Source organism: Xenopus laevis, chromosome 2S (assembly GCF_017654675.1).
Source record: "Xenopus laevis strain J_2021 chromosome 2S, Xenopus_laevis_v10.1, whole genome shotgun sequence".
Lineage (NCBI taxonomy): Eukaryota > Metazoa > Chordata > Amphibia > Anura > Pipidae > Xenopus > Xenopus laevis.
The window spans coordinates 62,877,643-62,889,758 of NC_054374.1; the positions used below are offsets into that span (position 1 = coordinate 62,877,643).

At 37.1% G+C, this 12,116-nt stretch overlaps 2 protein-coding genes across 8 annotated transcripts in view; one reads left to right on the forward strand and one right to left on the reverse strand.

Moving 5' to 3' along the window:
• Nucleotides 1–12,116, reverse strand: part of elk4.S (ELK4, ETS transcription factor S homeolog) — a 301,246-nt gene that overhangs the window by 260,941 nt on the left and 28,189 nt on the right. The window lies entirely within an intron of this gene.
• The window catches only part of mfsd4a.S (major facilitator superfamily domain containing 4A S homeolog), a 55,069-nt gene that overhangs the window by 37,993 nt on the left and 4,960 nt on the right, over nucleotides 1–12,116 (forward strand). Inside the window, exons 4-8 of the mRNA XM_018249367.2 lie at nucleotides 235–391; nucleotides 2,055–2,170; nucleotides 3,997–4,170; nucleotides 7,807–7,954; nucleotides 10,263–10,333. Of these exons, the coding sequence (XP_018104856.1) occupies nucleotides 235–391; nucleotides 2,055–2,170; nucleotides 3,997–4,170; nucleotides 7,807–7,954; nucleotides 10,263–10,333 (666 nt within the window). The remainder of the gene's footprint in view (nucleotides 1–234; nucleotides 392–2,054; nucleotides 2,171–3,996; nucleotides 4,171–7,806; nucleotides 7,955–10,262; nucleotides 10,334–12,116) is intronic.

Consider the following 12,116-nt stretch of genomic DNA (forward strand, 5'->3'; position numbering starts at 1 on the left):
TTATGTATGAATGTATGTATTTTATTATAGAGCTACCTTTGTACACAGAGCTATAGATTAAATACAAAATAAAATAAATTAGATTTAGTATTAAGTGCTAAGGGACCTTCTTACAATCTAAGTAATTCAAATAGCTCACTAGTTATTAGTGTTCTGAAGTTATTACAAAACCATACATTACATTCCATAGTTACAACTTCAGCAGTTCTAAATTATGAATGGACCTTTTCACAGCTTCCAGTGCCCATTGCAGTTTTTTACCTACTATACAAGGAAGGTATGGTTCCAGGATGTTCCATACACAGTGGTGGCCTATTATCAGCAGATGAGCTGGCCATGGAAACCCATAATGGAAATGACTCTCAAAAAATAGAAGCACACGAAGAGCAGGGTATGCATAAGCTTCACTTTTGGGGGGGGGGGTAAAAATACAATTTGTTTCATGTCTTCATTTTACAACTAATGAAGTGATAATAGCCATTGCCAGTGCCTTAAATGAAAACCTCTTGTAACCATTGTAATGTAGATTATTTGAATATGCTCAGTCTCAACAAAATAAACCTGAAAATTTACTAGGCTTTTTTGAAAGGAGCATCAATGCATTTGTGTAGTGTAATCAGCCACCTTTACAGAGGAATCATTAATGGCGGAAATGAAATTTGCAATCAATTCAAACTTGTAAATACACGGATCAGCTTGCTGGTTAAACACATCTGTCTTTTTTCATTATATGTTGGTTAATGGCTTATTGAAATGTAGAACTGCCTATAAGCATAATATATTCAGCATATTCAGTATTCCCCTACCATTAATTCTCAATAACTTCCATTATCAAGTTAGCTCTTATTATCTTTTCATATTAGTAAGTTAAGAAAGTATTTGTTCTACCCAGGTTGTGCCCCACACCAAAAGTATTGTAAAAAGATGTGAATATTTAAATACAGGGTGTAATTATTTTGGTGCATGAGCCGATACTTTCTTAAATAGCTCACCAGTTTCTTCCCCAGTTCTGTGCTCTTTCTGCCTTCTCTCCTCTCCTCCCTGATCTCTGTGCCCTTTCTCCTCCCTGCTGCTTCTCCTTCATGTGCCCTCTGTCTCCCCCACTTAGTTTTAGTGAAATAGGATACTCTTTGTGATGTAAAATGCATGTACCTTTTCCTCTCTGTTACTGCTGTCTAAGGTGAGTTATGATCCAACAGATATCACAAGGTGAGGAAAGAAATAGAAAGTACTAATAAATTTAAGTCATATAAACCATATGTACTGTAAAGCCCATATTGTACTCAAAGATTCACAATAACTGTTAGGGTAAGGGCACACTGGGCGATTTGGGGAGATTTCGCACTTTACATTATTACTTTCTCGGTCTCTCCTATCTCCACAGATGTTTGTGCTCCTGACCTTGTTGTAGAAGGCCCTTTTATCATAGACATACTTAGATTGACCTCTAAGCACTCTTTATCTACTTTGTCCAGGTTTACTTCTGTTAAGAGAATTCTTAGTGATGCAATTCAGTAAACGTTAACAAATGACTTCCTGCTTTAATCATTAAAACTATCTGGGACAATTTGTAACACAGATTGGAATAGATATATGCATTGCTGAGCTCAAAACTGAATTGAACACAAATGTTTGCTTTCTAAAACATAGAATATTTGCTTCTAATGCTAGTATCATATTGCATCTATCTGCACAAAGCAAATACCTTAGAATTTAGCACCCAAGTGTTTGTAAAAGAGTTGCTTTTTTGGATGATATATTTAAAAAAACATATAATCGTGCATATGTTATGCAGTCACCTGTTAGTCAAAAACATGGTGCAATTTTTCATTTACAATATAGGAGAGCTGGAAGTATAAATGAAACATTTCAGAATAAAATTTTTTTTGAGATTATCGGAAGAGCATTCATTACACTGACTCCCTCCCAATCCCATGTAGAATTCAAGAATGATTTTATGCTGAAAATTTTGGGTTTTCTTTAATTTATGCATACATACATCACAAAACCAGCATCTGGTTTGATAAATGTCTGTTTTCTTCAATTGAATTCAGGTCATGTTGTATCAGTACTTTGCTGCCAGAGCAAGAAGATTTGGAATGCTCCCTATACTTTTTTTGCTATTCACACCTGTGCAGCTATAACTCTCTTCATGGCAGATGGGATAGTGGTAAGTTCAGTTTTGATGTCAGATTGTCTATGTAATACACGCAAAAAAAAAGATTTAAAAAATGCTAGCACAATCACCCTGTGTAGAAAATATTTTGACTGTAAAGGGGCAGGGCCACTGTGCGGCCAGGACAAAAACGGAGGAAAAAAAGCTACGTTTACAGGGGATTGGGACCGGGCCGAGGGGTCTTTTTAGGGATATTACAAATTTACCGGAAGCTACATTTCCAGTAAATTTGTAATACCGGCCCCAGCCTTGGCAGATGTTTTACCGGCTGGATGGCAACACTACCTAGCACCCACATCCGAGGCCTCAAGGTGCATGTGCACCACTGTGCAAGAGCAGCAATGCTGCGTTCCTAATGCGGCTGGGCGCCATAAAATTTCGCCACCCTAGGCCCATGCCTTTGTGGCCTTGCCACAAATCCTGGCCTGGGAGGAGGGGTTGCACGCATTAATTGTCCGGTGCTAGGGCCATGCATTGGCGGGGAGGGTTGGAGGCATGCGCGTGCAAACGCCCAGCGCTTGGACCATGCAGCCTTGGGGAGCCACGCTATCAAATCCGGCCCTGAATGCTTTTGAGGCAAATGAACCTAAAGCTGGCCATAGATGCAAAGATCCGATCGTACGAATCATCGTACGATCGGACTTTCCCATCTCCCGACCCGCCACTAACCATTCAGATCAAAGTCTTACCAGTCAGATTAGTAAAAGAACAGATCAGCAATGTTCTGCCCCTGACAGCAATCGTACGATATCTATGTCCAACCAAAGCTAGTGACAGTCTCCCACTGAAAATCGTACGATCGGCAATACACGCAGAGATATTATCGGCAGCCGACAGAAATTTTCTAACCTGTCCGATCGACCAAACGACCGATCTCCGCCGGACGAAAAATGTCGGGACTCTCCGAAAATCGTACGAATCCTCGATTCGCACGATCAGATCTTTGCGTCTATGGCCAGGATTAGAGCTACCACCACCACCACCTCTGGACCAGGCGTTAGAGCCAGGCTTCCCTCAGTGCTCTACATAAATCGCTACATAATTGCACTTATTTTGTTAAATCGCCCACAATTGTGGTAGGCACAGCAGAGTTGCACAGCATATTTGGGGGAAATGCTCACTGCACTTATGGTTGTAAATTAAAAAAATCTCAAAAATTACATAAATTCACATTTCCATGATTTCTATTTAAAAAAACAATTCTTATTTTTTCACTGATTTACTTTTTCTTTCTGTAATAATAAAACAGTATACATTACTTAATCATTACTAAGTAGCTTACTATGTTTTTGATAGCCTTAAGGAATGGTGCTCTAAATTACAGAAAGACGCATTATCCAGAATACAATCCTTCATGATAATCGGTATCATAGCTATATGATACAGTCCAAAGGGAATAAGCAATAGTATAGTAATGGCAGATACAGATATGTAATACAGATATGGGATCCATTATCCGGAAACCTGTTATCCAGAAAGCTCTGAATTACGGAAAGGCTGCCTCCCATAGACTCCATTCTAATCATATAATCCAAATTTTTAAAAATGATTCCATTTTTTTCTGTAATAATAAAACAGTACCTTGTACTTGATCCAGACTAAGATATAAATAATCCTTACTGGAAGCAGAATCAGCCTATTGGGTTTATTTAATGTTTACATGATTTGTTATCCGTAAAAACCCAGCTCCTTAGCATTCTGGATAACAGGTCCCCTACCTTTATAGTAGAATAAAATAGTGATATGCAATATGTTAGGATAACATCATTGTGTATGGGCCTGTAGTAAAGAATCCCATATATCACACCTTTCTCTTGCAGGGGGGATACTCTGGCTTTGTGTATAGTTATGCTGTAGAGCAGCCACTAAATCTAGCTCATAAAACAGCCGGATACCTTCCTAGTCTCTTCTGGGCTTTCATCACCTTGGGAAGATTGATTTCCATTCCAGTTTCCTACAAAATGGCACCTCGTTCCATGTTATTTATCAACCTGGTAAGAAAGCTTAGTTTCTGAATGAATTATATTAGAATTTAAGAATTTAAAAGTTTAAAAACATGAAAATGTTTTTTCTCATAAAAAAGTTGATATTGGCTGAAAATCATATAATAGCAAAATAGCAAATCTGGAATGCTTCTGTTGCAGTTGAAATATATATACAGTATATATATATATATATATATATATATATATATATATATATATATATATATATATATATATATATATAGTGAAGGGAAAAACCGGCACTCACGAAAATGTCTTCAATTATGCCTGGGTGCAGTCCTAGTTGAAGTTTGAATATAAAGCTGGAAATGGAGATCGCACTCACAGGTCTTAGAAGTGTTTAAATGTCTTTATTCAGTGGACAAACGCTGACGTTTCGGCTGACACGACAGCCTTTCTCAAAGAAAGGCTGTCGTGTCAGCCGAAACGTCAGCGTTTGTCCACTGAATAAAGACATTTAAACACTTCTAAGACCTGTGAGTGCGATCTCCATTTCCAGCTTTATATATATATATATATATATATATAGTTTGCAAAAACGAAGATGCACACCAGGATTTGGCAAAAAAGTTAAAAATTCATTTTTATTAATTTACATTTAAAAAAGAGCTGGTCAACGTTTCGGTCTAATTCTAAGACCTTTATCAAGACCCTGTTCACAGTAAGCCCTCCAAGAATAAATAACTAAAAACATGTCATTCACCGCTTCGTGCCCGCCCCCATGATGGTCATGTGACTGAGAGGAAACCCATCACCAAATGTTGAAGTAAATAGTATCTTTTTGCTAAGATTTAAAAACAAAATGTTACATATAAATATATTAAATGAAACATACAGAATCTTAGACATAGTCACTTGTTATTACTTGAAGGTAGCACCCAGGTATTTCACTTTAACGGTGTGCGCTAGGAGCTTTCTGGATTGTATATATATATATATATATATATATATATATATATATATATATATATATATATATATATATATTGCATTAGCTGTAAACAGTTGAGTTAAAGCTACATTTGTGACTATAATGTTTCTGTTTATTATGCTGAATGGTATCATTTGGGGCAAAGTAGATGGTATATTTATAAAGCTTCAATGTATTCCTTAAAGGACAAGTTAATTAATTGGAGGGTGTCCATTTGTTAGGTCGTGTTACCTACATTCTTTCCTGGGCAGGCATATTTTTATCCAAAGAGGAGCACAGAAGCAATCTTTATATAACAATTCCTCCATCTTACCTGATTTCTTAGGGTTTGCAAATGTAGACTTATACTTGCACGTGTGCAGTATACTAAAATCTTGGAATTCTATTGTGCTGCACAAGAGTGAGTCTAAAGGGATAATTACTGTACATATTCTCTGGGCAGAACACATCTGCCTGCAAAAAGACTGTTTTGTGCACCTTACTCTGGTTAAAAGGAATCTGACGCAAGTCAGCGATATATCCTTCAGGGCAGCCGCAAGTCTCTGTGCCCTGTAATGGAGTGCAGCAATTCATTTGCACATTGCCTTGAAGGTCATAAATAACCTCTTGTATCCACACTTATTAATTCACTTGTGTGTGTGTGTGTGGGGGGGGGGGTAACAAACATATTATACTTATACTTATTTATACCAATAAATGAACATTTCATTGTTATCACCTGGGATCATGCATACTTAAAGGAACTGTTCAGTGTAAAAATATAAACTGGATAAATAGATAGGTTGTGCAAAATAAAAAATGATTCTAATATAGTCAATCAGCCAAAAATGTAATCTATAATGGCTGAAGTGACTGGATGTCTAACATAACAGAACAGAACACTACTTCCTGCTTTGCAGCTCTCTAACTCTGAGTTAGCGACTTGAAGGGGGCCACATAGGACATAAGTGAGTTAAGTGAGTTCAGTGAGTTTGCAATTGATCCTAAGCATGCAGGTCAGATTCAAAAGCAAACAGTTATGACCCATATGCCCCCCCCTCTAGTCACTGATTATTGACTGGTAACTAATCAGTGGAAACCAAAGGGGCTGCAAAGCAGGAAGTAGTGTTCTGCTCTGTTCCAGTCATCCAGTCACTCCAGCCTTTATACATTAAATTTTTTGCTAACTAACTATATTAGAAACATTTTTTATTTTGCACGGGCTATGAGTTGTCAAGTGTCCAGATTTCACCCAGACAGCCCGGTTTTTGGAAGGGCATGTCCAGGGAAAAGCGCCTGTCCAGATTTCCAAGTTAGGGAATCTATACTTTGAACTTCTATACTTTGAAGTTAATGACATGACAATCAGCCAATCGCTGATTGTCACATAATCAGCCCCCAACCTACATAATTTGCCCCACCCCCGAAGTCATCCACCCCAGCCCAATTTTCCCTCAATTGAAAAGGTGGCAACCCTAAGGTCTATCTATTTACCCAGTTTTTATTTTTATAATGAACATTTCCTCTAAGCATTTCTGCACCAAAATCCAGTCTGTGTGTGTGCTGGCAAGCCAGTTCTTGTTAGTACTCATGTATACAGGGGATGGAAGGCAGCAAATTTGGTGTTCTAAAATTCATGTCAGCAAACAACCCATGTGCCATCAGCCTAAGAGTGGTTTGACCCTCAAACAGAACTGCTGAAAACCTGTTATTAGCTGTCTAAGGACAGTGGCACAATAGACATTTTATTGATCACGTGAAGATGTACTTCCCAAAATAACTAAGTTGGCTGCCTATATCATTTCTATTGCTTCAGCTGGAACAGGTTATTTAAATGAGGCACTAGAACTCCTTGCTTAAAGGAGAAGGAAAGCCATGGATGCACTTTATTGCCAATAGATTAGCTGCAATAGTGAAAGCTAGAATACTATATTTATTCTGTAGAATATTTTACCATACCTGAGTAAAAAGCTCTAGAAGCTCTCTGTTTATTTAGGATAGCAGCTGCAGTATTTGCTTGGTGTGACATCACTTCCTGCCTGAGTCTCTCCCTGCTCTGGGCTCAGATTACAGCAGAGAAGGGAGGGGAGCAAACTGAGCACGCTCATGCCCGGGGCAATGAAGTTTAAGCTGACGGCAGGAAGTCTAATACAGAAGCTCATGTGTACACAATAGAAAGAAAGAAATGCAGTGTTTCTTTTGACAGAGAACTCAGAGCAGCACTACTTTGAGGGTTTACTGGTATATTTAGGTGGACCTTTCTGATAAGGCTTACTTAGTTTTAACCTTTCCTTCTCCTTTAACATAAGTACAATGCATAGGCTTGTGCTGAATATACATTTTGCCTGCTGTTTGAAAAATTATATTGTTTTTGTTATTTTTTGAGGCACACAGGAAAATTTTAAATATTCCATCTTCGGTTTTGCATGGTAATCAGATTACCACTTCTTTTTGTAATCAAAAAACAACCTGTATGTAACTTCCTAATGTAGCTGAGTTTTAGTAGAAGAATGTTTGCTACAACATTTCAGAGGAAGTGTCTCAGCTGCCATTTGTCTGGATTTATTGGAGATGCCTGTAGTCAACTTGGGCAATTTTAATTTGTGTCAGAGTCTCTTGTAGCCTTGTAATACTTAATTTTATGATAATGAATTTACTGTGTATGAGACAATTACATTGTGCATTTTGATCCTATGTATATTTTTTGCCACCAGATTGGGGTCACTACCACATTCCTGTTCTTGCTGTTGTCACAAAATAGCACAACTGGAATTTTTGTAGGAACAGCCTTACTTGGTCTTTGGCTCAGTAGTGTGTTTCCCAGCATGTTGGCCTACACGGAAGACATGTTAAATTATAAAGGTAAAGTTCTCAGACTTGCATGCATGTTCTTTTTTGCAGAGTACCATTAATGGGCACCGAGAAAGAAAGAGTGAGAGGCACAAAACTGAAGAAAGAGTATATATGGGTTAAGTTTACTAAAGAAGGAAAGTTAAGATGAGTCACTAGTCAGATGAAAATATACTAAAATTAATATAGGTAAAGTGATAAAGGTAGTTCACCCTAGTTAACTTTTAAAAAGGTCTGTTGTTAGTAATCTTTTAGATGGTATTCATTTTTTAATAGTTTTTTTAAATTATTTGTTTTCTAATATCAGTAATAAATACCCTGGGGTCCATAAATCAATTGGTTTGCGAGGATAGCATTGTATTTATCTTTTTTATTATTTATCTTTCTATTTAGGCACTCTTCTATTCATCTTATAGTCTCAAACCTCTGCCTGATTGCAAGGGTATATTGGACCATAGCAACAAGAGAGCTTCTAAAATTTCAAATTAAATAATTCAAAATAGGAAAATACCAGTTGCAAATTGTCTCTGAGTATCTATGTATTGATTGGGGAATTTACTGAAATGCTTTTTTTAGAATATGTTTATCACTGTTGTAAAATGATAGGCTAGGAGCTAGTTAGATACTATGAAAAAGCATACTTTTGGACCACCACTTGTAAAATGTGTAGCTAGAAGCAGCAGCAGAGTTGTTCTTTTTATCAATAAAGAGAAGGTTTTCATAGTTTATCTGAAACTTCATGGAGCAAGGAGAGAGAATATTTTGAAGGCTAAGAAATGGAGTTGTTTGTAGTTGCATATGCACAGTATAATCAAATTCCAGCAAGAGCCAGCAATGCATGTGTGTATTGATCTTAACCAACCGGGACCGGAACTAGGGTAGGCAGTAGATCCACATGCCCAGGGCACAATGGGCAGTGCAGTTCCTCTCAAAAATGTAATTTATCACATCAGTAACTCTGCTCCCACTGCCTTGAATTTGTCCAGGGGTACTCCAAGTTCCTGGGTGAGCAGTGGGTGTCTTGCAATATTGAATGCATATTGATGTCACTGTTAGTACTAACTGCAAGCTCATTATGGGGCGCCATTTGTTCCAAATAAATTCTGTATACAGAAATATCCCTTGTACACTAAGGGGCAAATTCATCAAGGGTCGAATATCGAGGGTTAATTAACCCTCGATATTCGACTGGGAATGAAAATCCTTCAACTTCGCAAATCGAAGTCAAAGGATTTTGCGCAAATACTGAGATCGAACGATCAAAGGAATAATCGTTCGATCGAACGATTAAATCCTTCGAATCTAACAATTCGAAGGATTTTAATCCAACGATCGAAGGATTATTCTTCGACCAAAAAAAATGTGCCAAGCCTATGGGGACCCTCCCCATAGGCTAACATTGGGTTCGGTACCTTTTAGGTGGCGAACTAGGGGGTCGAAGTTTTTTCGACTATCGAATGGTCGAACAGTCGAACAATTTTTAGTTCGAATCCTTCGATTCGAAGTCGTAGTCGAAGGTCAAAGTAGCCCATTCGATGGTCGAAGTAGCCAAAAAAAACACTTCGAAAAAAAAAAAAACACTGGCGAAATATTTTTTCTTCTATCCATTCACTCGAAGTTAATGAATTGACCCCTAAATTAATGTCTCTCAGGGTATATAAGTATTTGTGACCATATCCACAGATAAAAAATTTACAAAAGACCTATTTCTATTTTGTAACTACATTCTGTAAATCTTAACAAGCAATCTGTCTCACAAATGTATAACATCCATGTAACAGACTCAGTTATGTGTAAAGTTACTTACAGAATGAATTATGTAAAAAGAAAACTTGAACAGAATATGTAATTGTGTAACTAAATAGTGCATCTATTGTGTCATCAATAGTTACACTACTATATATTCTGTCCAAGTTTTTTTTTTTTACATAATTCATTCTGTAAGTAACTTTACATATAATAGTCTGTTACATTGATGTGATCTGTTTGTGAGTCAGATTGCTTGGTAAAATGTAAAGAATGATGTTAGTAAAATGTACGTACCATGAGAGACATTAATTCTGTGTAGTAGGGATATTTTTGTATACAAACTACATTTGGAACAAATGGCACCCCATACTAGGTCTGTGAGAAAAAAGAGTGAATCTGATGCATGCTTATATTTATGATATAGATTATTATTGTTTTGTGGAGTTTGCCTGTTCACATTTTGCTTACTTAGTAAACTATTTCTCCATCTACCTAATAATAGTGTGCTTTTTACTCATTAACAAACACCATTTTATGCCACCATATTTATTACTGGTATTTAAATTTGCAGGTTGTGCCACTACAGTCCTTGTTACTGGAGCTGGAATGGGCGAAATGGTACTTCAAATATTAGTTGGATCAGTAAGTGACTATTACTTATAATAGCCTAATATACACATACTTAGCTGTAGCAGATACCAAAGAAAACACGTAGCACATTTATTCCACTTAAAGTGTAAATACGCTTTGCATATAAAATAACACAAAATGGGCTTTTTCATTTACCTTGTTCTATGCTTTTTAACACTACACAAAATGCACCACAAACTAAGCACAAAACATCCACCATACTCATAGGATAGAATTTATGAGTTCAAACAACCCAAATAAAAAACAGGATCCCAGTTTATGACCCAGTTCTTGGATAAACATGTGTTTGATGTAGAGGGAGCCTAACACGTTTCAGGAGTAACTCCCTTAGTCATAGTCTTACAGAAATTAAAATACATCATAGTCACATGACTTGGGGCAGCTGGGAAATTGACAATCTAGCCCCATGTCAGATTTCAAAATTGAATATAAAAAAATCTGTTTGCTCTTTTGAGAAATGGATTTCAGTGCAGAATTCTGCTGGAGCAGCACTATTAACTGAATTTTTTTTTTTCCCATGACAGTATCCCTTTAAAGGGCCAGAGTATGATAAATCTCGAAAATCTAATTCAAGTTTTTAAAACAACTCGAATCGAGTTTGGATAATTCCCTAGTTGAATTTGAGAGTTTTGACCATCATTTTTTTTCAAAAGTTCGAATTTTCAATTCGACCCTTAATAAATCTGCCCCTAAGTGTTACAGTTATGAAAAACCCATCATTTTTATTGGTAAAGTCAGTTGGATTTAAAACCAGTGCACAGTAATGACATTGCAGGTTTTGCACGAAATGCCAAGTTTTGTAAGACAGGGGAGACTAAATTGGGTGCCAAAATATTGCCCAGAGTGGGGGCTCTCCTTGAGATATATTTGACATCACTATAAGACAGAACTTCAGTAAGTATAGTATTGTTATATAAGATAGGGAGGTATTTCTTTATTATCCCTCAAATCTATCTGATTATAATCCTCATTATATTCTGTCACAAAGAATAAGTTGTCCCTATCATTATCAGCTATATCTGTGGTGTTTATACAAATGGCCTGTAGATGTCACTGTGTCCAGACTTATACTGTGCATACTTCCTGACAGCTTAAAAGTGAAAGTAACAGTTACTGTTGTGTAATGGCTGCATGAGTCTCTGCTAATAAAGCACTGTTATACTCTACTCATCCTCGGCTACCCAAACATAACAATTGGCGACAAGAATGGCTCTTCTACCTCAGCAGCAGCCTGCACCTTTTCTTCCTTTTCTTCTTCCTGGATCCATATGTTTGAAAATTACATTATTGCTGCTGACCAAGGGGAGATTTCTGCTGCCAGAAAGCGTGCTTTACTTATTCACTGCCTGGGAGCAGAGGGACAGATTCTATACATTACCATTACCTGATGATACTTATGAAACTGCTCTTACTGCTATAAAGAACTTTTTTGTGCCAAGAGTAAATGTGGTTGCTGAAAGATATAAATTCCGCCAACGTGGACAACGTAATGGCGAATATACAGAACAATTTGTAGCAGCTTTGAGAGTGCTGGTTGTTACCTGTGAGTTTGGGAATCTAACAGATGAAATGCTAAGAGACCAAATAGTGGAAAAAACAAACTCACCTCGCATTAGAGAGAGACTGCTCCTAGAGCAGGATTTAACCCTTGCAAAGGCTATTACAGTTGCTAGCCAAATTGAAAACAGCTGGAACTGCTGGGAATGTACAAATTGTGAATTCAACACTGTGGCCTAATAATGCACAGTCACAGGCAAAATACACTGCAAAACCA